This window comes from Colius striatus, chromosome 2, assembly GCF_028858725.1.
Source record: "Colius striatus isolate bColStr4 chromosome 2, bColStr4.1.hap1, whole genome shotgun sequence".
NCBI classification, from domain to species: domain Eukaryota; kingdom Metazoa; phylum Chordata; class Aves; order Coliiformes; family Coliidae; genus Colius; species Colius striatus.
Window position 1 is genome coordinate 109,414,318 of NC_084760.1, and position 26,186 is coordinate 109,440,503.

The 26,186-nt window shown below is 39.6% G+C and overlaps 1 protein-coding gene across 1 annotated transcript in view; it reads left to right on the forward strand.

The window, feature by feature from the left end:
* Positions 1–26,186, forward strand: part of TULP4 (TUB like protein 4) — a 177,078-nt gene that overhangs the window by 115,438 nt on the left and 35,454 nt on the right. The window contains exons 4-8 of the mRNA XM_061989039.1: positions 1,562–1,690; positions 2,002–2,163; positions 19,061–19,241; positions 21,954–22,088; positions 25,850–26,016. Of these exons, the coding sequence (XP_061845023.1) occupies positions 1,562–1,690; positions 2,002–2,163; positions 19,061–19,241; positions 21,954–22,088; positions 25,850–26,016 (774 nt within the window). The remainder of the gene's footprint in view (positions 1–1,561; positions 1,691–2,001; positions 2,164–19,060; positions 19,242–21,953; positions 22,089–25,849; positions 26,017–26,186) is intronic.

A 26,186-nucleotide genomic window follows, 5' to 3' on the forward strand; every position in this document is an offset into this window, starting at 1 on the left:
ATATTTTGTTTACTGCTTTTGCAATAATAAAAAAAACCCCGACAATGTGTGATCCAATCCATCCAGTGGCATGATATAACCTACCTAACTGCAGTTAGGACTAAGGACTTAAAGTACAGCAGCAGGGTTATAATCAAATAGAAGTGTTTTTCTGCAAAATCTCAAGCTTGATTCTTTTTAGCTGCTTAACAACAGAGAGTTGGTTTGTCATACCCACTTTTCCCCATAATTTTTACATATGCATGAAGAAACAGTTTTCTTGCGGTCGTTTAATTGTTCAAGGGTTGATGCTTCAGGGTGATGAGCTCAACTGATGTTCTGAGCCTTAACACACTGTGAGGAAGCGTAGCCCCTGCTAAATAAATGTCAGCTGTCAAGTTTGGGTTTTAGGTATGCATACTTATATCTTAATTCTTAAAATGACTGCTGATTTTGTTGTGAAACATGAAGGCTCTGTCTACTCAGAGCTCATCTTAGGACTGGAATCTTTATGAGTATCAGTCCACCTCTTTAACAACAAAATATATCTCAGGAAAATTTTCTCTTTCTGCCTCTTTTAGATGATTGATTGTCTATTTAGATTTATGGAAAAACATCATTAGAGCTGGATGCCCATCAAGTAGTTCAAATAACACTCTACTGATTGAGTATTTAATACATCTTTTCTTTATTTGAATATGTTGTGTCTCCGTAAAATAACTGGGGGGAATCTCCCTGTGAATGAACCTAAGCATCCCACACACATCTGCATGTTTTTGAAATAAAACTCATTTGGAAAAAAGGTTTCTAAAAAAAAGTCTAAAACAGAAGGTAAATGGTTTTACTGGTAATTTCTACTTCAAGCACTAGGATGACATGCTTTTTTCAGTTTTATAATTGAGATATAATATAATATATTATTGAGATCTCAAGAGATACTCTATTTGTTAAATTGATATTAATTAGAAATGAGAGCGCAATTTGGAAGATTTAGATTTGATTAAATTCTCAAGAAAAGCCCAGATAGCTCTAATGCAGAGAGCTTAAAACTACTTTGTATTCCTTCTGCACTGAGTAGCAAAGCAACTTTTCTGCACAGTTTCTATTTTTTAATAATTTGAAGCTCTCAAATGAGTATTCAGATTCAATCTGATGGTGCCTGTAACTTCAGTTGAAGTCAGCAAGAAGTGATGATTTGATGTAGAGTCCAACAGTCTCTGAGATTACTGTGGAGGAAATAATTTGAAAGAGTGTTGGATGGTCTGTACAGGGCCTACTGATTGCTGCTTCTGGAATTAAATCTGCCTTACCAGAGTACAGTGTGTTTTTGTTGAAAGTATGTTGAAAGCCTTCCAAAAAGGCCTGATAGTGAGTGATTGAGCATTTCCTGACATCCATGACAAGACAAAACGATTCCAGCTGTTCTTGAGATGCACCTAACGCTGTGGTGAAAATTGCCGGTTTGTACATCTTCTTTAAGGTTTAAATGTGATGGTATTTATTGTTTAAATGACTCTTGTTAAGTAGTTGCTAGCACAACAGACAGTTTTAGTAATGCTGGTTTTGTTTGTAATCTTTTAAGGTTGTGCTGGTGAGGTGGAATGAACCATTCCAGAAATTAGCAACCTGCGATGCAGATGGAGGAATATTTGTTTGGATACAATACGAAGGCAGATGGTCTGTGGAGCTTGTGAATGATCGTGGGGCACAGGTTGGTATGCATGTTTTCTCTGCAGTCAAAAGCGGTCAAGTCCTGAGAGGCAAAATGAAGAGGACAAGGAATAATGGTGCTTTATATTTCTTGAAAAGCACAGGAGAAAGCAAAACATTTTGTTATTGAAAGGAACATGTAAAGACAGTTTGCAAGGACAATTGCTTTTATCCAATAGCAGTGACATCAGAGCTACAGCTACTGGGCTAGTAGTTGGGTTGATAAGTTCTGTGCAGTGATACTTTTTATTGAAACAACAAAAAATTCCTACATGGCCCATGTGTCTATTTTCTTGTCTTTGACATGTTAAGGTAAGCGACTTTACATGGAGCCATGATGGGACTCAAGCACTTATCTCCTATAGAGATGGATTCGTGCTGGTCGGTTCAGTCAGTGGACAAAGACACTGGTCTTCAGAAATAAACTTGGAGAGTCAGATCACCTGTGGCATATGGACTCCAGATGACCAACAGGTAATGGGGCTTTTAGAGGTATTCATTGGATTGCACTGATATGCTATAGAATACACCTTTTAAGTTGTTAAGTGAAATGGTCACTTTTTAAGAACAGTTTCCCTCAAAACTGGTGCTCCCACAGATAACAAAAAATTAATTAATCCTCTCATTCTCATTAGGCAAGTGTGATAATGTAGCATTATCTCCCCTCATTTTTCAGCCTGATGCACATGCAGTCTTATTCAAAGTTAGTTGTTTGGGACAAGAACTTGTAATTGTACCCTTAATTCATTGATAACAGCTATCTTGAAAATGCATACTATCCTGGAGTAGTACACGCCTGCATATAACTGTTCAGTCTGCATTTGCAGCAAAAGCATTTCCAGTGATGGATATGGTTATGTTTACAGGAGCAGATGGATCCAATTGATGGATTATCAGGGACCTCTCAGCCTTATGCAAACAATATAGTTTAAAAGAAGGCCATTTTCCCAACCATTGTGTCCAAAACCTGCAGGGCTTTGAAAAAGCCAGTTAAAAAATTCTTTACTCTTTTTTACTAAAGAAGCATATAACATTAGTCACATCACCATTTATAGCAGAGCATAAGCCAGCCCATTGGTTTCATTTGTAGAATTTACAATAGCCCTTTGCCATTCACTGTTGAATGGCAGGTCTTTCCTTCTGCCTGCTTGCTGTCATTATGTTTAATGTGTGTGTAATATAGCACTGAAAGAAATGATGGGAGTAGAATAGTGCAAAGGGAAACTGTGTTATGATTACAACTGGATTCATAGAATCATACAATGGTAGGGGTTGGAAGGGACCCCTAGAGATCATCCAGTCCAACCCCACTGCAGAAGCAGGTTCACCTAGATCAGATCGCATAGGAACATGTCCAGGTGGGTGTTGAAGACCTCCAAGGAAGGAGACTCCACAACCCCTCTGGGCAGCCTGTTCCACTGCTCCATCACCCTCACAGTGAAATAGTTTTTTCTTATATTTAAGTGGAACTTTCTGTGTTCCAGCTTCATCCCATTACCCCTTGGATTCTTTTCTTTCCTTTGTTTTCCACCACCATGAAAAGGTGCTGCTGACTTTAATTCATAATACTATAAATCCCTCCAAGATAAGAGTTATTTTTGGAATTGCTAGTGGAATATAATAGCACTAATAATATGCATTTCAGCAGCATCTAATAATTTTAGAGTGCTCTACAAAGAATAATGAATTAATTACTGCAACACTGCTCTTAAAAGCCAGGGAGTTTAACTGCCTCTTTTTGAATCTGGGGAAATGTAAATCTTGACAATAAATAATTTAAACTCAAGAGGAAAAGACAAGCAGCAGAAGCAGGAAGGAAACTAAGATATAGCTCTTGGTCCTATGTTTTAATCATGAGGCTGCCCCATTTGTGTGATACTCAGTTGTTGCTGCTGCATTTGGAAGTGCCTTCATTTGAGTGTTTAGTTTGAGGTGACTGCCTTTAATTCAGTTTAGCCAATATGCTTGTACTTTCCAATCTGGATACTCTATAAGTGGTTACTCCAGGAAACAAACACTTGTTCAGTGTCCAGATAAGCACATTCACGCAGCTGGAATTGGCCATTATGTTTGAAAATCACTCGCTTGAGTTACAGACTGCTACTGAAAAACTCACTGAAATAGAGACCAAAACCAGCCACGAGCTTGATGTTTATCTGCACAGTTCTAACTATGGGGTTACCATGTTAAGTGGCGATGGATCCTTGTACTGTTCTGTGGAGTTAGTGGAAAGAAGTGATCTTCTGAAATGTGCTTAGATATATTTGCCTCTGGATGCACAAAGAAATACAATTCACTGAAGTATTGAGAGAAACTATGCTCAGTTCAAACTGAATAAATAAGGAAACTAGAGGAGGGAGGGACATTGTGTACATTACACACAAATAAGCACATACGGAAATGGATATTCTTACTAGCTTATCTTATCTAATATTTCTCCTGATTTGTATCTGTGCACATAAGAACAGAATATTATTCTAGTCTAGAGTAGCTTCAGCATCTTCCCTATTGCTTAATGTAATGTGCATGTCAGTACCCAGTGAGTGACAGATAAATGTCAACATTTAAATTCATGTTTTCATACTATTCTTTTTGTCACCCTTCTGGCACTATGAAGATTGCTAGTGAAAGTATTCCTGGAAAACATTGCACACCATGGTCCCATGACCTTTAACACAATTATCTTGGAAAATTAAATTTCCAAGGGGAGCATATTGTTCAGTATCAGTTTTCTATTGTCCTAATGAAATTTTGTGCAATGCAGTCTGGCAGTTCGCCTCACTCTTCAGTTCTCTTAATTTTCTCCCTCAGCCCTTTGCTGCATGTGTCCTTCTCTTCCAGTCTCATTTTTCATCTTTTGTCTGTCTGTTCAACACCAGCAGGCTATTGCCTCTGTCACTCCTCACCATAGCTGAATGACAGCTCGGTGGGAGGCAATTTTCTACCACCATTTTTCTGTTGAAGGCGAGTAGATTGGAGCCTACAGTATTGCCAGCCGTCTTGCTTGATAAGAGAGTATGTGACCTCTGGGTTTGTGTCCTTGCTATGCATTGACACAGGCATTTAAATAAAGCACCTAAAGTTGGGGCTGATGCCACCTGTGGTTGAAACTTCTCAATTAATGTTTCCCAAAGTCTTTTGAGAGCGTGGAGACGGGATGAGAGTTAGAGAGATGGCCAGGGTGGAGTACAGTCCTTCTGAAACAGAGCATATAGTTGTATCCTTGAACTGATTTGGTAAGTGCTTTACCTCAGTGAAGTTATTAACTGATTTTATTAATACTACTTTTTATTAGTATAAGATGCAATGGTTCTACAGTTTCTTTTAGGAGAGAGTGGTATCATTCTGACTGTGGCTCTGTTTTTCAGGATTTCTTGAGCCCTCCTTGTCAGCTAGGGACAAACTTACTGTCAGTCATAGGACAGCTGATACAATCTGGTTGACTGACATGCTTTCTTTCTCAGCATCATGTACCATCAGATGATCTTCTCCTGAAGGTCATCAGCAGATTTTTGCTGTGGTTCATGCTCAGGTCCTGAGTCTGGACTTTGAACTAGGGGCTTCTTCACCTAATTCCATATATAGGCTTTTTGGTTGTGATTCTGCATGTTTATTGTAGAGGACTAGAAGTTAATTTTCCCACTTCATTGTGTGTTTGTAGTCCTGATCATTTGTTTCCTGCTCTGGAATACTGTAACCAGAGCACCTCTCTGTCCAAGGCAGAGCCCCATTATATCACCAGCCTCTTGAGGATAATAAGCAAATGCATACATAGGAAGACTTGACAAGACGAGGTCCTCTGTGTCTCAAGTTGAGTGCCACACTCAAGATCAGACAGATGGGATCGCTCAGGAGTGTGACCTTCCTTTCACTGTTTTGAAAAGTATTTTTGAGGCAAGTATTTTTCTCTTGAGAAGGCTCACCTAAAATCATGTAGGAATGAAGTTTGAAATATCCGAGAATGCCGTACCCTCTCTTGAGACAGTTCTGTGTTGTTGTACCATGCTTTTGGCAAAAAGCAAGTGTACATACCAGGTAGAATCAATGACTCCCAAGTGAGAAAAACTTCAGTTTTGTCTAGCCAAAGGGTTTGTTTATAATTATAGAAGCAATGCCAGTAAGTAATTGAAGATTTTTCCTAAGCTCACAAATCACATAAAATATCTTTGCAGTGCTTCATCTCTCCTCCTGCATGCTTGCTGAGTTCCCAGTGACATTTTTCTGTCAACTTCTGCTGTCATTGGGCCATCTTCTCCCAGATTGTACCTATTAAAGAGGCATATCACAGTTCACAATGGAGAAAGGTACAGTGTCAGAGAACTTGTTGGGAACTGTAGAGGGATCTGATTATCGTCTCGTTTATAGCAGTGTAGTGTGACTCTCTGGACTTCACTGTGACTGTTTCTGGTGCCTGTTGTGGGTGACTCACTCTTAAGAGGCACTGAGAGACCCATCTGTCAGTTGGACAAAGGGTCACGAGAGGTGTGCTGTCTGCTGGGAGCCAAGATCCAAGACATGGCTGAGAGAGTGCCATGGCTTGTCAGGGATGCGGGCTACTATCCCCTACTCCTCTTCCACGTGGGGATGAATGATGTAGTGAGGCACGATATCTCCAGAATCAAGAAGTATTTTAAAGCAAGTGAAGGGTAGAGAGGCACAAGATTTTTTCTCTTCCATCCTGTCCACCAGAGGAAAAGAGGAAGTCATGAATGCAAAAATTGCACAAGTTAGCTCCTGGCTAAGAGACTGGTGCTGGCAGGAAGGTTTTAGTTTTTATGACAGTGAAACTTTCTTTAGTGACTGTAATTTGATAGGGCAGGATGGAATATACCTCTCTCATGCAAGGCTACAACCTCATTGCAGTTACTGAGACGTGGTGGGATAGCTCACATGACTTGATCGGCTTGAGAACTGGGCAAACTCATGAGGTTCAACAAGGACAAGCGCAGAGTCCTGCATCTGGGAAGGAACAACCCCATGCACCAGTACAGGCTGGGGATTGACCTGCTGAAGAGCAGCTCTGCAGAGAGAGACCTGGGAGTCCTGATTGATAACAAACTAATCATGAGCCAGCAATGTGCCCTCATGGCCAAGAAGGCCAATGACATCCTGGGATGCATCAACAAGAGTGTGGGCAGCAGGTCTAGGGAGGTTCTACTCCTCCTCTACTCGGACCTGCTGAGGCTTCATCTGGAGTCCTGTGTCCAGTTCTGGGCTCCTCAGCTCAAGAGGGACAGAGAACTTCTGGAGAGAGTCCAGCGCAGGGCCACCAAGATGATCAGGGGACTGGAGCATCTTCCTTGTGAGGAAAGGCTATGGGAACTGGGGCTGTTCAGTTTGGATAAAGAGGAGACTGCAGGGGGATCTCATTAATATTTTCTAACTAGTGGATATCAGGAGATTGGAGCATCACTTTCTTCTGTTTTATCTAGTGATAGGACAAAGGGTAATGAGATGAAGCTGGAACACAAAAAGTTCCATTTAAACATAAGAAAAAACTATCTTACTGAGCCCTGGCACAGGCTGCCCAGGGAGGATGTGGAGTCTCCTTCTCTGGAGGTTTTCAAAACCCACCTGGACTATTCCTGCGTGATTTGATCTAGATGGACCTGCTTCTGCAGGGGTTGGACGTGATAATTATTAGAGGTCCCTTCCGACCACTACCATTCTCTGATTCTGTGTGTGAGAATGGAATCAGGAGGAAATCACTTTACAATAAGGGAATCACTCTCCAAGGGAAGCCTTGATGAAAATAAATTGGTATATTTTAATTCCTGGATATCCCAAGAGGTGCTATTAATCTGTATTTGTTCCCTACATCTCAGCTAGTGTAAATTATTAGACTTTACTGTCAGCCATAAGAGCTTATTTCTGTTTCCCCCCTCTCCTCTTTTCTATTGTAATCTTTTATTTGAGGAAACCTGGGGACTGGCCAAGATTCTCTTTGGCCAGCACATGACAGACTGCAGGTCTGTGTGAACTTTGCCAGTGCACTTCCTTCTGTTTGCTTTGTTTAAAACAGGTGTACAAGCAGTTAGCTGATTTGATTTCCATCCCACTGGGTGCAACGTTAGCTATTGTATGTGGTCGCATCACAATGCAACATGTATTAGTACTAAGAATGTGTAAATACCAGCCCCAAGTTTCAGCCTGTTCTGTGTCTAATAATACAAAATTCTGCTCTTGGTAGAAGAGAAAAGCAGCATCCCATTAGGAAGAGGTACAGTGTGCACTGCAGGGTGTTACAAGACACTGGAAGAAAATTATGAGACCAATAGCAGATGAAACCATTTTGTATCAAAACACAAGATGCAGTGATGGTCTGTATGTCAGGGGTTTTTTAAATCATTTGTAGTTTGCAGTAGCTGTGCAGGAACTCAGTTTCTGTGCTGTTAGTCACTCCTGCTCCCAACACTTGCCATCTCTACTCCCATGGCAACCACAGAAATGTCACCATCTTTTCCCTTGAGAGGCATGAGGCAGGGGCAGGCTTCAGCTCCTCACAGCACCCTGTCTGCAGCAGCGCATCAGGAGCCCAGGACCCAAAAAGGAGCTTCATGTGAAGGAAGAGATGTGTGCTGCTTTCTGGGTCTGTAGATCTATGTGATAGTACAGCACTTGGTCCCTTACTTTTCCTGGATAGGATGAGCACCATGCTGTGCTAAGTGGCGGCTATGAGGTAGGAGCTACAGCACAATTCTCCCCAGGAGGTTGGAGCTAATTAACAAGAAGCACTGACAAACAGTTACCAGTGGCACTGGGTATTTCATGCACTTGCTTCTCGGGCTCCTTGGTTTTTTGTGTGGTTTCATTCCCTGGCAGGAGTTTTAACTAATAAATCCAATATAACAGAGTCTGGTTTTGCATCCTTTCATTTTCATCTGTGGACTATGATTTGCAGTTGCTACCACCTTTTCAGGGAAATAGTTGTTCTGAAAAACTCCTCAGCTGAAAGCAAGGATAGTTGCCTTACTTAGCTTCCAGGAAGTGGCTTAAAAATAAGGACATTGTGAATGTTTTAAAATGTTGCACGTGTTTAGGCCATGATGTCATCTTCTCACCTACTACTTCTTTTGCCTGCTGCTCTGAAAGAGGAGTTTGTGCTTCCATACTCTCTAATGTTTTGGTTTTGATCAGGTGCTGTGGTGCACGTCCGATTCTGCCAGTTGTTGCTATTGTGCTAGTCACACTTACCAAGTTTAATTATGCTCAGACATCTAGCATAGTGTGAGGAAAAACACCTCTTAAGACAGCCTTCTAATGAGTTGACAGAATGATGAAAGGGACCTACAAACAGGCAACTGGGACAGTATAGGGAAGGCAACTATTCACCTGAATGACTGTGAATGAAAGGAAGATAAAAGAAATTAAAATAACCTGTAAAGTTTGAAAGCCTAATCAGTTCTTTTGGCAATGCAGTTTTTGTAAGCATTGATATTAGAATACTTTTTTCCTTATTAAGGATCTCTAAAGGTTCACATAAAGGGCCTTCAAAATGCCAGCGAGTATTTATATTTTTGTGTCTTAACCTACAAAAAATACATCTTTTTCCCCATCAGTTTTGAATGAAGAGACTTTCAAATGTATGTTTACCATGACTAAGGCAACTCAGAATGGCACTGTTAAGATATTCTTTGAGGAAGAACTGACAGACTTATTTTCATTGATGGATGAATTACTCAGATTACTGGGAAAAATGGCTAGAGGCTTTTTATAGCATTGAAGAAGCGTCATTAATTAAGTAGGCAGTTTATTCAAGCTAGAAGGACTGCAGATGATGGTTAAACCGCATATAAGGATTTTAACATGCTTTATAATTGAGCAGTACTATTAAAATGCAAAAAGAGGACAGGGGAAGGAGACTTCAGCCTTCTGTTAAGATAAATCTACTTATTATATAAAACAACAGATAAACAAAACCCACCACAGCTTAATTGTCTTTAATATTTTGGACTATTTTTAGAAGCATTTGAAATCTTTAAGGCAGACTTGCTATTAAAATTACTGATTTCTGTTGGTTTGTGCTAAGGGTTTTGTGGATATTTGTTATCCTATTTTATCTTTTTATAGACAAAAGAAATGAGGGTTTTATATATACTTAAAAAGTTTAATGTTATATACTTGAATGTTTTTGCAGAGATTTTGTATTCTTTGATGTATTTATACGTGCTGAAAGCTAGGAACACTTTGCTTTTGTTCTTTTCATGGTGACTTGATTTTTTATGATGCCACATAATAATGACAGATTTTTGTGTGCAAAAGTAACGTGAATCTTAAGTGCTAGTTAGCCTTTCTTTCTCTTGTCTCTTTTTATTGTGTTGTTTTAAAGCTGCATTATGCAACTATTTCTGAAATAGTAGATCTCTCAGAGGGGTTGTTTTTTGGGTTTTTTCCCCCTGGTGTCTATACCTAGTTTTATTAGCATTGTGTTTCCTTTGCCTTTTTGTCTCAAGTAGGTTTCACGCATCATTCTGCTGAGAATACAGCTTCTAAAAAGAAGGAAGGAGAAGAGTTAAACAGCTTGGTGCATGGTGCCTTTTTTCAGTTGTGCTCTCCTTTTCTCCCTAGCAATAAGCAGCTACACTGCAGATTTCAGTATTAAAATGAGAATTTTACAGGTTTTGCCTAGAGTTTTGGGGGTGGGGTAGACAACAAGGATGTTCTCCTTGGAGCCTCTATGTTTCATCTGTGGCTTCAGGAGCTGTGGCATCTCTCTGTGAGTTTATTCCAGAAACATTTTTCCTGCTAGAAACCCTAGCTGATGCTGCACAGTTACTGAGCGGGTAATTGAAGGAGCAGAGCAACAAGGTGATGCTTCAATGTGCTTTCTTCTTCCCACTCGCTTCATCTGTGCCTTGCCTAATCTTTCCCTTGATGCTCTTCATCCAGCCTATAGTGGCAAGACACTGAGAGAGCTGACAAGATGCTGCCATTTGTTCTAGTCATGAGGGCTGTAACAACATGGGGGATGTTTATGGGCTGACAGCATCCTGGCTCATGTTTTCTCAGTAGCTCTTGCAGTGTTTCGTGTCAACACTGTTTTAGATGAGTCTTGCAAAGAATTTTTTCCCTTAATGACTCTGTCTGAAAGGAGTAACACAACTGTTTTAATGTTTTGCTCATCCTTGTAGACAGGGTATTTGATGTTTGTTACTGCAAAAAGGCAAATGGCTGAGTGGATTTCTCTATCCCCAGTGATGTACAGTGTACTAGGACATATAGACGACCCTCAACAGTGTATCTTGTAACTCTTGATCTAACAGGACACTCAAGATGGGTCATGATATCCTTATGTAAGTTGACCAGAATCTGGGATTTGTTAAGTTCTGCACAATCTACCACATCTACCCCTCCCTCAGGAAAGAAAGGATGTCAATAGCAGTGGCAAAGGGATGGAGAGATGAAGACTTGTTGTGCTGTTCAACTCATTGGACAGTTAATGTCTCCACTTAGCATTATTATACTCAATGCTGTTTTACATTATTGGAGCATCACAGAATCTTAAGGGTTGGAAGGGACTTTGAAAGATCAACTAGATTGGTGAGCACAAATAGAAACACAACCAGTCTCTGTGGGAAGTGTCAGGAGGAAAGAAGTAATTTGTCTCTCCACTTACCTTGCTGGCACTTGTACAGAAAGATTTGATGACATGGTCTGAAATCTTCAGTTCTTTAGGACAGGAAATATTTACTTGAAACTATGTTTCTGAGAAGCTCTCTGTTAAGATTCAGCTGTGGGGTAAGTACTAAGAACAAAGATCTACAGTGCACCTCTGCCAAGTAACAGCACATAGTTATGCTGCCTTTTAGGCAGTGCAGGGAAAAAATGGAACTTCCTACAGGAAGCTTCTCTAAGAAAAAGTTATGTGAAAGGTAGGAAAATTGCTGTATTTTGTTCATTTAAATTTTCAGTTGATCAGGAGAGGGCATGTGAGTGGAAGTATAACTTTTACAGGGGAAAAAACTCCTCAAACTGTTGACAGCATTTTTCAGAAACAGTCTGTGTTACCTGTTGCCAGAGTTGCTTGGCTGAGACTGCTTCAGCCCCAAGGACCCCTTTGGTTCATCCAGAGTTTTGTCATCTTCTAAATTCAAAAGAAATGTAGCTACCAGAGTAGTTAATTTGAACTTTATTATCACTTGGACTTGATCCCTCAATGTTTTCCAAGTTAGTAAGAAACCAGGAGCCAAATGGCATCTTGACCTTGGGTCAGATGCATTCAAGTCTGTGAGTAGTCTGTGGAGGGAAGAAGGATTAGAGTGAGTGAATCGGGAGGAGGAGATTTGTGGATTTCTGCACTAAGTCTTCTCTGTGCAAGCAAGGCCAAGTTTCACATTAAATCAGAGATGAAAGGTGATACTTTTGGAAGGTGACATCACATGGTCTTTCCAATGATTTGACAAAAAGAGATAGTATGCCAATGGAAAGTGGGAGCAGTATCTCTTTATTGTCCAAGACCCTTCCCCACAGTTTTTCATCCTACATAGATTCAACTTGAGCTCTCTCCTCTTTATTCAGGAGCCGGTTTCTTGTCAATGTTCAGATGTCGAGGGATTGTTGGTGACTGCATCAGCTGAAAAAGAACTAAACCTTCCTGGCTTTTCTTGCTTTTAGGAGGATAGTCATTCTTCTTCAGCGCCTCATTTCAGTAGCGGTTTATTACCCAGTCTGTCTCTGCATTGACTCTGTGATACTTCATACTTGTCCTTAGTCATTCTACATATATATATATCCTGACCATGCTTAGTTACACATCTCTGCCAGCACCAAAGACCTAGAAGGAGGAGGTTGGAGAGCTGGCTTCCATTAGCATATAGCATAACCCAGGGACTTCTTGATTTTGTATTATGAAATTCAAAACAGCAAGGACATTGCTTCTAAACTGCTTTGTATTGCATTTTCACTGGGTGAGAGTGCAATCCTTGTTGCTAAGTAATACCATTTTCAATTAGGAAAAAAACCAAACCACAAAACCCCATCAGAAACTCTCAGACTTTTAGAACTCTGAAGAAAATTTTAGCTTCAGCAGTCAACATATCTTTCAGGAAATAACTAACCTGACTTGGGAATAGCGCAATAGTGCTTGGAGACTGCCAAGTGTATAATTTGACTTCTTTGTCTGATTGAGTGGTTGTTGGTAATTGCATTTTCCCACCTAACAGTACCAAATAGTTGTTTTTATTGCTATATATAGTTGGATATATGTGAAGAATATCTGTTCTCACAGGCATGTGTGCACTTTCTTGTCAGAGTTCAGTGAGAAAACAAAACGGCGCTGCATGAAGAGCAATCCGGAATACTTCTGCTATGGCTCACTGGTCCAGGCTTGAAGTCCTGTCCATGTTAAAAGCTACAGATGTTCTGTTGAAGATCTTCCAGCTGCTGGCTTTTTGTTCATTTTGCACACTGTTTTCAGATGTGATTTGAAACCTGACACAAGTTTAAAAAAAAACCCACAACACTTTTCCACCTCTAAGGAAAACTGAGGCATATTGTTAATTTAGTAAACATTACATAGAAGAGCAACTCTTTCCACTTAAAAGACTGTTGTAGAATGCTTTCTTGAAAAATGTCTCCAGTCAAGAAAAAAAAATACAGAAATATGTGTACCTAGAAATACACAAGTCAGAATTAGTCTGGGTATAATTACAGGGGCATATAATAATCAGTCTTTCTGTGATTTACCAGAATGCTTTCAAATAACGTTATCTTCACCTGGACAATTACTTTCATCCCCACATGCCCAGAGCAGCTGTATAACTTGAGATCCTGGTTTTGTGACTACTTAAATTTTTACTTCTCAAATGGCATGCAAGGCTGTATCTCATTTACAGTCGTTCAGCTACGTTATACAATTTCAGAGAGAAATGAAGCCAATGCAGTTTGATTCCCTATGTTTTAGTACTTCAGTATTCATTAAATTAATTTATCACCAAGATTTCCAATGTTTTTGCTTTGTCTTCTCATTTGAGGGCTTTGTAATAGTTGTCTAGACCCTATGGACTTTGCATGAGAGAGAAGGAGCAAGCTTGAACATAGGTAACTAAACTAGTGCTGCTTTTGCAAGTGTTAATGAGAATTTCTCAAATCCTTATTTCACTGCTGTTTATGTATGCAGTTAACTGATGATCTCGTGGTGTACCATCCATGTGTGGGGCTGGCAACAACTCCTTATGTCCACAGGAATCAAAAACATAAAGACAGTCAAAGAAAACCTAGTGCTTTCCCCCGAGCTTGTCTGTGAATTGTGGTGATGTTTTTTCTGTGTCAGTTCAAGAAATCATTTTACAGCGGCTGAATTTTTAATGGAAATAAAAAGTGTCCAGCAGTTATCTCCCTCTCTCTGTTTCTCTCTCTTTCTCTCTGCATTTTGAGGTAAAAGAAGGAAAGCCAGAAATATCACATTGAGAAAAAACCCCAAACTTTCACTTTTCAGTGTATTCTAGGGGGTAGCTGCTGCACTGTCTCCTGCTTTGTGATAGAGAAGCAACAAACAAGCAGAGCACAAGGAATACAAAATGCTAATACCACAACTAAATGGACTGCAAAATGCCATAACTCAGCCTTTCCAAGACTGGTGATTTTTTGTTAGGCTACTGAATGAAAATATTTAAAGGTTTATTTTTTTTCAAGTGTTTCCTGTGTTACTAAATCTACCTGCACAAATAGAAGGTTGTGCCATCATTTTGTATATTAATCAGTTTATGGTTCAGTTCTTTGGGGATCAGCAAAATAGATTTATCTCTGTTAATATGATGGCATTATGGTGACGACTGAGAAGATGGTTCCTGTCATGAATACTAATCATTGTCTGGATAGCTAAATCAGGGCAAACAGAACTAATCAACTTCCTTGAACTGCTCTGCATCTTCTGATAATGTAAATGTAGTTGGCCCTATTAGCATTTTTGCAGAACATAATTTCTGAGTTGCAATGCTAACTTTTTCCTTTGGAGGGAGATGGAAGAGGAAACTGATAGATCTAAACTTTGAGAAGAGGAACGTCAGGGAAACAACATGAGGTGGCTGTAGTGGTGCTCAGGGTAAACTGTTAGTGATGTCATTTGTGCCTCAAAACAGGTGTGCCAAACAGGATAGGAACCAGAAGGGCAGAGGGTAAACAGCATGTTGAAAGAACAAGGTTTGCAAAGTGGGTAGGTGGAAGAGGAATCCTTTAGACTTTGGAAACACATCCCTCGAAAATGTGGAAAGCAAAAAGTGTAAGTTTTTGTGAGATAGTTCATGACTTACTTGATCACAAGTTGCTGATGAGATTTTCTGCCCTGGGCTATTCTCTGTTGAGAGACTCCTCATTGAATCTGAGGAAGTTAAAAGGAGGTCCTGGAACAGGTTAGTTTGAAATGCAGCAAGTCCTTCTGTCTGACTGGTACATCCAAAGATTATGAAGGATCTTGAGGGTAAAGTAACATAGCTACTTGCAGAAACATCTCTCTGTTCTAAGTTTTCAAGGTTTAGAAAAGGTTTTATGAACATCCAAGAAATGTGCAAATAAGATTTGTATCCGCACCTTGCAAGTGATTGAAGCAAAAATTGAACATGGAATCGCTAAACACCTGTAAACTGATCTAAAAGGACTGGGGTAGGATGTTTCCTCCAGAGGGAGATGGTGACTTACTGGTCTCAGAAGTCTTTACATGTGTTGTTAAAAAAGATGGCTACAAAAAATAGCTGAAACAATGTGTGAAGTTCTGAAAATGTCAACAAGTTGCAATGCAGTCTTCCCCCCTTAGGATTTCCTGACAGAAATACCTGTGTGTGTGCTTTGGTGTAGTGGGGTTATGTCCTCTGCATAAATGATTTAGCAGGTGTAGCAAATTATAACAATGCATATTTTACTTAGTGTGTTGGGATGACTTAGTGGAAAGAGAGGAACTGGCCAGGAATGAGTCTGCAAAGGAGCAGACTAAGTAGCCAATTTGCATTATAAAAGTGGAAATAGTAGCTATGCCATATGCTATGTCATACTATTTTTTTATTGTTAGTAGTCATTTTAAAATTCTTACTGTTGTTTAAAATATTAACCATTATGAGACACCAGCATTTTCATGTTACATAGTTATTTGCATTACTCAAGGCTGTAGAAGGCTTCAGAATTTCAAGTCCAGGTCCAGTAAGCAACTTCCAGGACACATCTAACCCTTTGCCACCTTCTAATGTGATCAGTCACTTTCTGGAAATACTTAAATGTGGTCACTTTGTCTTTTCCACCTGCCACATATCCTATGGGAGAAAGAAGTGATATAACTTGAGTAATTACTGGGTGGAGTTACGATAAAGCTTTGCCACAGCTTAGACCACTTGAAATTCTGTGAACAGATGGCGTTCACTTTCAGAACATTTCAGTGTACCCAGGCATTTAAATGTAAACTGTTGATGCACCTTACATAGTCCAACAAAGCAAGTTCTGTCTTTCTGTGAAAATTTGGAGTTTCAAATAATCAAATTATACTAGGATGGAGTTTTAATTTTCAATGCTATTTTAATTAGCTGAATTTATGAGTTGTTTTGCCTCCCTCAGTTGTCAGATGTACATTTTGTGTAAAAATTCAAAGAGGTTCTTTTGAAAATCCTGGGCCAACATGAGTAAAGCAGATGATTCTGGACTCTCTCACTTTCAAAGTGCTATCCTGAAGTAATCTCCAGTGGCTTTCTTTTTCTTCTTGTAGCTATAGCAAATCCAGCTTCTCTTATTTCAATTTGAGCTTCAGTCAAAGGCTACTGCATATAATCAGATGCAGTGAGATGATGGGATCTCCCTATTTCCTACTGGGCTGGTGTGTTCAAGTTAACATAAAACTTCACTGCTGTTCTTACTGTTGATGAGTTCATTTTGTAACCAAATTAAATAGCAACAAAAAATATTGTGTGCAAAACCAACATCACTTAGTAAATTAGATTTCTCTTATGAGGTAGTGGGCCTCCTGAGCGAGACCTTCAGTGTGCCAGATCTGTGGTTGCTTCACTGTAACTCTGTTGATCTTGATGCTGTCAGACCATTTTCTGGTCCAGATGCTTTACAGCATCACAACAGAAATGAGAATCGTTGACAGTTCAACGGAACAGATCCACATGTAGCAAAGTCATTGAATGGGTTTGAGTTGTTCTTCTTGGATTTAACTTTTTAGCTTCTTGGCTGTTTTGGTATTCATCTCTTCATGAATAAATAGCTTCAGAGCAGAGTACCCCACCTTTTGATTACTACATGTCTTTTAGGCATTGATACATTTCAACCTGAAAATAGCATGAGAAGGTAACAATGGCAACCAGTAGGATTTTGGCTTTGTAGAAGTTTATCTTGTAGAGATCTGAAAGAGAGTGAATGTATTCTGAAAGCAGATCATGAAAGTGACTGTGCACTGATTATGCATGTAGAAATGGTTGAAATAATGAACGATGTGAAAGGAGATGGAATGATACATGTGGAAGAAAATTATAATTAAAGGACTATAAGAGAGGGGAGTACAAGATGAACAAAGGTGGAGTTCTTGCTTTTATGTCTAAAAAGTAGTGATCTGAAACTTGTAGCAAACTTTAGCCACTGTTTTAAGGGGGCAGCTATTTAACACAAAAGTACCTGTGACATGCAATGATTGCTGTTAAGGCAAGCAGGTACCATTTTTTCATTGCTTCTGACAATGTGAAACGACTCTATTGATCTTCTTAGTATTTTAATGATCTTACTGGAGTTCCTCTGTTAAATTACTGTTCTAGTTTGCAACCTTCTTGATCATAGAAAAAAACAATTGACCACTTCTTATTTTTGACTGAGCCCTTTGAAGCCATCCTTCCTTTCTGAAACTTTCAGAAGTGCAACCATAGCAAGTGCTTGCTAGATTAATGCTATTGTGTAAGTCTGATACAGTACACAGTTTGAATGCTTGCAAGCCTGGCATGACGTCTCAGAAGGAAGGTAGAAAGGAAGACCTCTGACAGCGAAGGTCAACAAGGATGTTGGGAGTCTTTGAATGACAGCTGGTCGTGGGGATCCTAAGCAGCCTTGGAAAAAAGATGACTCAAGGATTAGATAATAGAGGTTTGACCAACATTGGGAATGTAAGCAGGGAACAATTAGTCTATATTTCTTGTACTGTTAAGAGGTAAAGGTTACCACGTGGAATTATCAGTTATCAAGGAAGAAGTGGTGTTTTTTGCTGGAAGCTACATGGGTGTGTAGGGGACGTACCTGTGCAGTGCATCCTGTTCTTCTACTCTTCTCCAAACATTTGATTACTGTTAAAGTTAAGATACAAAGCCAAATGATGTTTAGGTCTGAGCATATAATTGTTAGAATCTTAAATTTACACTGACAGTAGGTGGTAGACTGGATTGCTAATATAAGATTTGACCTTCCCTTTAACTTCACTTTTAATGCTGACTAGTTTTCAATTTGATGAGTGCCTTTAAACTTACTTTAAAATATATATGCCTCATATGGAATTATGTGATAGCAGCTACAGCCTTGGCTAATGCATTTATCCTTTTGTGGATTTATTAATTCATAATTTAATTTATTATTTCCTGATGTTTTTCTAAAATTCATCAAGTATGCAGGATCTCAACCTGCTCAAATCCTCAAGACAGAAAATGCTTATAAAAAAGAAATTTTAGGTTCTAATCAGCCTGACTTCAGTCAGTAAGCATTGGCTACCGAGTAGAGTAGGAGCAAGAAAAAGAACGTGATATTATACATTTTGTGTTTGAAATGGTGGGTAAAAGGTCATCTTCATCTCTCCTGAGTGTGTAACATACTGCCTTCTTCTTGGACTACAATAATTTGCTTCCAGCGGACTGATCATATTGCTTTTGCCTCTGTTTTTGGAAGACAATCTCCCACCTTGTCTCAGATCATCAACTGAATAACCTGTCCTCCTCTATTCAGCTTTCTATTTCTCACAAGCTCGTTTGAAATCTCTGCTAAGACCTCGCTTTTGTCAGCTGTGCCTTTTGATATTGTTGTGACTGATGGATACCTTGGTTTGTGCCATCAATTTTAGAAGTTTCTGTATAAACCAAGAATACTGCAGAATCTGCAGTAGCCCTTCTGCGGGCTCATTTTAGTTGTAGCAATGGCCAAGTTCAAACGCAGCGTAATGGTTCATATTAAAGTGAACAAAATACACCCTGCCGTGAAATGTTACTTTCTCACAGATTTTAGGCTCTTACTTCTAGACCCTGCTGCTTTAACTTCATTCTTTATATACAGCTTTGGTTGCGATCTCCTGTTGTGGCACCGTTTCATGTCCCTGACTGCTTTCAACTAATTTCCAGCATAGCTAATTACAAGATGTGTTTGAAGGAGGGTCCAGCGGCTGACGTTTAGTGGGACTGAGAGCTGTTTCTGTTATTTTCAGGTACTGTTCGGCACTGCTGATGGACAGGTTATTGTCATGGACTGCCATGGCCGAATGCTGGCCCACGTGCTCCTTCACGAGTCAGATGGCATCCTCAGCATGTCCTGGAACTACCCCAGCTTCCTGGTGGAGGACAGCAGTGAGAGCGACACAGACTCTGACGACTATTCGCCACCACAAGGTAGTGCTGTGTGCACATCCTCCTGTCTCAACTATGTAAGCGCTCACAAAGGCCTCTTGAACACCAAGGAGTTGTCATGCTGTTTTAAAACAACAGGATGGCCACAGATTCAGGCTGGTAGAGGCCAAAAGATGGTGAATTCCTGTGAAGATCGCATAGGGGATGGAGCAGAGAGCTGGTACAGGAGAGGAGGTTTGTCCCCTGCTCTGCCATCAGCCTTGCTGCATGGCTTGCTGTAGGTCACACCTCCTATGTGCTGCTCTGCTGCAGTTTGCACAAATGAGATAACATGAAGCTCAAAGATTTTAATGAGGGTGAGTGAACAACATAGGAGAGGGGCATATCAGGTTTTGCTGAAACTGCATCTGATAACAGATGGAATAGTCCATGTATATGGAGGCAGTCAGATTGCATTCACAAAAGCTAATGTAGCGTTACGTAGATTCACGTGAAAAGACACCAATTCTAGGCATAGTGAAAAGTATGACATCTTTAATTTTATCTTTATCTCATAGGATTTCTGTAATGCTCATCAGTACAGTCTCATCCTTGGTAGTCTTGACAGAAAGAGCTCCAAAAAGTTGTAAAAGATTTGGAAATGAAAATGTTTCCTGCAGTTACACAGGGCAGAAGAAAGGAGACTGGAGCTGTCTGGAGTTACTAATTCACATGCTTCAGGACACGTTGCCAGTTTGAGGGTCAGGAAGAAATCTTTCCCTCCCCTTAAGTGTAAATATAACTCATCGGGTTAAGTGTTTTAGTTTTAAACTCTGGAAATCACCAATAGCAAAGACCTAGGAGGCCTATGTATCCAAGCACAGTAAGCCCCATCCTTCTTATTAAAGTAATTTCTTCTTGTAAATGCTGTTGATTAGTGTATAGCATCTGTTTATTTTATTTTTATATTTCAGTGTATGAAGTCTGAACTAAGTTATGAACTACATTAATGTAACAGTAATTATACAATGAAAAAAACCCTAACATAATAGCTAGAAAGAATTCCTGATTTGTATCTCAAATCTGAACCACTGAATTAAGGACTATTGCCATTTTAGCTCTTAATTTAGATTCAGTCAAAACATCTTCCTTTTCCAGAATGATGTGTATATACGGCAGTATAATAAGCCTATGTATTTCACAATGATAGAAGATAATGTGAGCATCTGCTAAAATGTTAAGATCTTTTAAAAATGGGTTTTGTTTTGACTTTCATGCCTCACTTTTGGTACTGAGTGAGATTTCTTACTTTAGAAGAACAGAAATAAACTTCAAATTTCCTAGCAAGTGTCTAAAGCAAGACAGAGAACAACATTAAATTATTTTCTTGTTGTTTTTTAAACTACTGAGGTTCCAGTTGGAGAATGGGGAAGTTGCAGAGTATGCAGATAAGAACTTAAATGATCCAAATGCGCGAGGTTTTTCTGAGTCAGTTGGGGGTGGGTGGATTCATTACAAGCCTACAAGTCTATTTTAATGATTATCCAAACATGATGTGTTTTCTTTAGAGCAGATGCAGCATAAACCTCTCAAAGGTGACAAACCTTTGACTCACAGAGGTGTGTAGGCAGGACTGGAAGTTTGATGGGTTTTTCTTATTAAATTATATACATTAAATGCTAATTACTAGACAGCTTTCTCCAAAATGTTTTCTGATCAGCTTTTTTAGAAGTTCACCACTCTTAACTGAGCCTGCCATTTTTCTTGACTGAAAAGATAGTGGCTGGACCTTGAGAGGCACTTTATTGGGGGCCAGCAGCATCTCCTGTCAAATATCATAATTAAAAAGAGTTAAAGAGCAAGTGCTACAGTTGGTGATATTAGTCATGAAGTATTTGAACTAGGGAATTTTGACAGGTCCTGAAAAATAGGCCCAGAGGAGCAGAGACTTTGCAGAAAAGGTTTTGAAAGCTAAATGTTCCATTTGGGCTTACTTCTACCTTTGAGTGCATTGGATCCTGTTATGCAGGATGACAGATAACATTTGCTGCTGCTGCCTAGCTCTTAACTTGTAGAACACAGTGATTTGTGAAAGGTCAGTATGTTCTCTTAGAAGTTCATATAACGTCTCTATATGATCTCAGTTGGGGTCCTCAGCACTAGCCCAAGCAGAAAGTGTGTCTAACAAATAATTTTTCATGTGATTGTATAATTTATTGCACTGTTATTCAACTTGAGTCTCAAGGAAGACTTCTAATGCACTGATTTTCAATTTGTGGGCACTTTGGGGAGCTGATAACAGAGAAGGATTGAAAACCACCACTGGATAACATAATGCATAAATCACTTTGAATAAACTGCAGTAAAACAGTTCTTTTAGGAAGAGCTTTTTCACTGAGAGGGTTGTTAGACACTGACACAGGCTGCCCCAGGGAGGTGGTGGAGTCTCCGTCCCTAGAGATGTTTAAAAGATACATGATGAGGTGCTGAGGGACATGGTTTAGTGGTGGGCCTGACAGTGTTAGGTTACTGGTTGGACTTAATGATCTTAAAGGTCTTTGATCCAGAATCCAAGTGATTCTATGAAAAATTCACAAAGTAAAAACGTTGAGGTTCACAAAAGCAGACAATCAACTAGGTAAACCTGCTTTGTGTTTGCCCATAGAAAGTAGATTTTGAGGCCTGGAATCGGTCCCGTTAGCAGTAGGCTCAAGTACAGCATAGTTACTTCTGGTCATTTGCCTTTTGCTCACTCCAGCACCTTCTTTGTTGCAGATGGACCCGCTGCGTATCCAGTCCCGGTGCAGAACACCAAGCCTCTACTTACTGTCAGCTTCACATCGGGAGACATCAGTTTAATGAACAACTATGACGACCTGTCTCCTACTATCATCCGCTCAGGGTTGAAAGGTACAAACAGAAGCCACTTTGTCGCCTTCCTGCTCTCTCTTTGCATTGCCTTTCTGATGAGGTCATGTCTTTGGGGCTGTCCTTCCCAACCCAGAAGCCCTTGGCCACCAGTACCTCCATTTCCCTCAGCGATGCGGGTGGAACGGGAGCGCTCGACCGGCAGAGCTTTCGTCTGCCGAAAAAAAATGTTTCAGTTTTTGAGACCTTGGAGTTTCTGGCAGTTTTGTAGAGCAAACTGACCCATTTGCTGTTTTCCAGATGAATGTGCAAAGATACTTCTGCTTCTCTGTGTGAACATCCCTGCTATGTAATGCTGCCTTTGTGTCTTTAATTCACAAGGTCTCCTCTCATGCATTTGGTAACGAATTGCAGTGCAGTTTTGACTCTCCCAAACACTAAAAACTTGCTGGTATTGTTATCAAGAGGCAACTTGTTCTGAGAGGATGAAATTCTCCTGGTTAATCACCATACATCATGCTAACTGATGTGCATGAGTGTTTGTAAGGTCAATATTCAATATAAAATCTTTAATTGACATTGAATTTTTTGCTGTTCTTACTTATCAAAAAGTCTTTTACTTTGCCAGGACTCTCAGTACAATTCATAGCGTTTTGCCTGCAGAAACATTTTCATTCACTACACCACATAAACACATACTTAAATATAGGTTCCATTGATTCTTTTTCATCTCCACAGGTAAATTAGTTTTATATTAGATGAATTAGGCTCTTAACTAATCTATAATAGTGGGATGTTTTTGGTGAAAACTTGCCCTGACACCAGCCCAATAGTTTTTGGGTGATCCACTGTGTAGGGTAGTCTTAGAAGGTAAAAGTCCCTCTTGAGATTTCTTTTCCATGTCTGCTTTCATCTGTGCCAACACAATAATTGCTTGTATGGGAAAATGTAGCATCATGAGGCAACGCTGTTATCTAGGAGACTTCTTCAGCTGAAGATGCCTGAAGTCTGGGAAGGGGGAAGCAACTTAGAGAAGCTCTTGTGATATTCACTGACTGGTCTGCTCAGCATCAATACTGTATCATGGTAACCAGGACAGGGAGTAGTCTTGAGTTGTCATCTAGTCTAGCTTTCAACTGGAAACAGTAGGGATAAATAATCCCCATCTTATTCTGTTTAGAGTTGCAGGGCGCTGTCTTGCTGAGGATGTCTGTCCTGCTTCTCTTTCTCCATTGACTGTCACTAATGAAAAAAAGATCCATTAGTTAAATCATCATCTTCCTCTAGAAAAATATTCATGTACAAATTAGAGGAGAAATATTTTTATGAATTGTAAACTGGACTACGTTGTTTTTGTCAGTAGACAAAGAATGTGCAACATCTTGCTGGACTGGGAGTGTATGTGAGACAAGAGACAGAGAAAAGTGATTGGGATATCACTATCTGGTATTTTGAAGCATTATATGGTGGAAAGTATTTTACACATAGTTTTATATAGATGTCCATATATTCTTTATCTTCTCATAAACATTTTTTTACAGTAACTGTAATTTTATTGACCTCTATCAGATGCAAGAATGTGCAAAACCACCCAGCTCAGGGTCTTTTCCAGCTACTTGGTATTCTGCTGAGAGTGGACAGTCTTCAGTACTGTTTGCAAGTGTTAATTCATGTGATTTTGTTTGAAATCTCAAAGTGTTGCTTTGTGGTCTCTGCAGCAGATGTCCTTGTCTTTATGGGCTGCTGTAGGCTAGCCAGTGTCTCTTAAAAGCAGGCAACTATAAAATTGTTTCAAGCAATAACAATATATTTTTGCTGTTCTGCTAGCTTTGGATAGCTGTAATTTTTCTGGGAATACTTACATTGATATAGGAAAACTTTTGCTTTTGAATGAGGATTTGATTGCCCAAATTACCCAAATTTGATTACCCAAGTTCTTCTTTTCATCCAGCTTGAATACTGTAGGAAGTTTTGTCATTTCTGGTGGAGGTCCTAAGCTGTTCAGTCCTTTCCCTTTTTACACTTTTTAAGTCAGTGATTCTCAGTGCACTGCTGCCATCATAACTGCTGAATTACATCTACTAGTTTTGTTAGCTACCAGTGCTGCCTGCAGAGCTATTGCACAGTTAGGGTGCTCTCTATTTGTGGTTTGCCAATATAAATGCCTTTAGTTGGCTGGGAAATAGTTTTGACAGATGACTCTGATCCACTTATTTACTTGCAGACCCTTACCCTAGATGAAACCTCTACTTGATTTTTAATCTCTCTGCTTGCCCTGAGACCTAGTTGAACTGATGTTGAGCTATCAAGGCTTAATAATCATTGAAGACCCTGTTGGCATTGCAAGTGTGCTGTAGAGCTGCTGTCCTGCAGGGATGCTGTAGCTCGTGTCCAGCCCTTCACTGCCTTTGCAGCACTCTGGTTCTAGGAGTTTTGTAAGAGAGAGAGAGAGAGAACACTGATGTACACAGTAATGACTCCTCTTCCTCTTGGTGTGGAGATCAACTGAAAGTTTTACCTGAAGGCATGTATCCAAATGAGACTGTTTTTCCACTGTAGTGTTTTTGTGTAGTTAATCCAGTTGTGAAAAAGTGGAGTTGATCAGCTTGCCTCATTGATTTCTAACTTGCCTATCATTATACACTCTGAGAAAGATGAATTAAATCCCATTGTAGATGAGAACTAAGAGGAGAAAAAGAGGCATACAATGCCTAAATGTCAAAAAATTATCATGAGGAGCATACATCTTGCCTCTGATGTGTACAGAAGCATAATTCCCATGGGAAATATCAGAAAGTTGAAATAATACAAAACCATTTTTAAATTGCTCATAAAAGTCTCTGAAAATGACAAGTTGACATCTTGAAACAATTTTGAGATCCTTCCTGCCAACTCTTATTTCTCTCCTGCTTCTTCATTTGAAGACAGCTTCTCGCCCACAAATGTCTTCAAAAGGTTCTCAGCAGATTGAGCGTCCTAGAGCACAAAAGTTTTGTCTTAGCCTTCACGTTGTCTCAGCACCAAATAGCTCCCTTTCACCTTCAGTCTAAGAGTGAAAAGGTTTAAAGGTTAGCACAGTATTTTTTCACACGCAAATCTGCCTCTGAAACACAAGCCAAAACATAAAATACTGGTTTAGTACTCTCATTGCAGTATGATAAAGAGTTAGAGGATATTGGAGTTTGAAATTAGCATCCCCAAATTAAGCTGTGGGTGTTTCTCATCATGAGGTGCCTGTAGGAAAAGTAACTGATATGTATATTCATATTCATATCCATGTATATGAGAGATTAAGCAAGCCCTGGATGCTTCTGGCAAACTCCTGCTAGACAGAGGAGTAGATTTCTGCAAGTCAGGTGTCAAAAGAAAACCTGTGACAGGGAGGCTATATGTATTTATAGACAAAAATCCAAAAGTCTTTCTAGTTTGATGGTATACCAATAACTCTAGTTTGAGATATGCTAAAAGTTATATTCACAGCCAGTAAGAACTTGGGGCATTTATCTGCATGTATGTCTTCCATATCAGTTTTAACATCTCTAATAAATTCTTGTCCTTAGGTACTTAGGAGCAACCACTGACTGCTTTCTAAACTCAACACAGAGAGAAAAATGAATGTTTTTTACATGTCTGTTGTTCAGATTACAAAGTCAAGTCAAGTCATAGGCGTATATTTCCATTTCTAAGTACTTAAGTAACCTTTTAGAGTACAGTTGAACTGTTCAAGTCACTTTGCAGCATCTGGAAACGTCATTCTGCTGATTCTAATCAGTGATTATTGCAAACTGCCTTTGTGATTTCAGATGTGGTGGTACAGTGGTGTACACAAGGAGACCTACTTGCAGTAGCAGGCATGGAAAAGCAAAACCAGCTAGTTGACCTCAACAATGGTTCTCTGTTGAAGAGCGCACTAGTCAAGTTCTACAATGTGCGTGGGGAACATATCTACACTCTGGAGACACCTGTGCAGGTAGGAGGTATTTTATAGTCAGTTCTTTAAGTGTTACTGATCCCTTGTCCCACGTTAGCTCCTTGGTATAAAGGTTGCAGAACATCCTGAACACATTCTGAAATACAGTATAGGCAAAAATGCACTGTATATAATTACTGTTTGCATTAAGGTAGACGTCCAATAGTGCA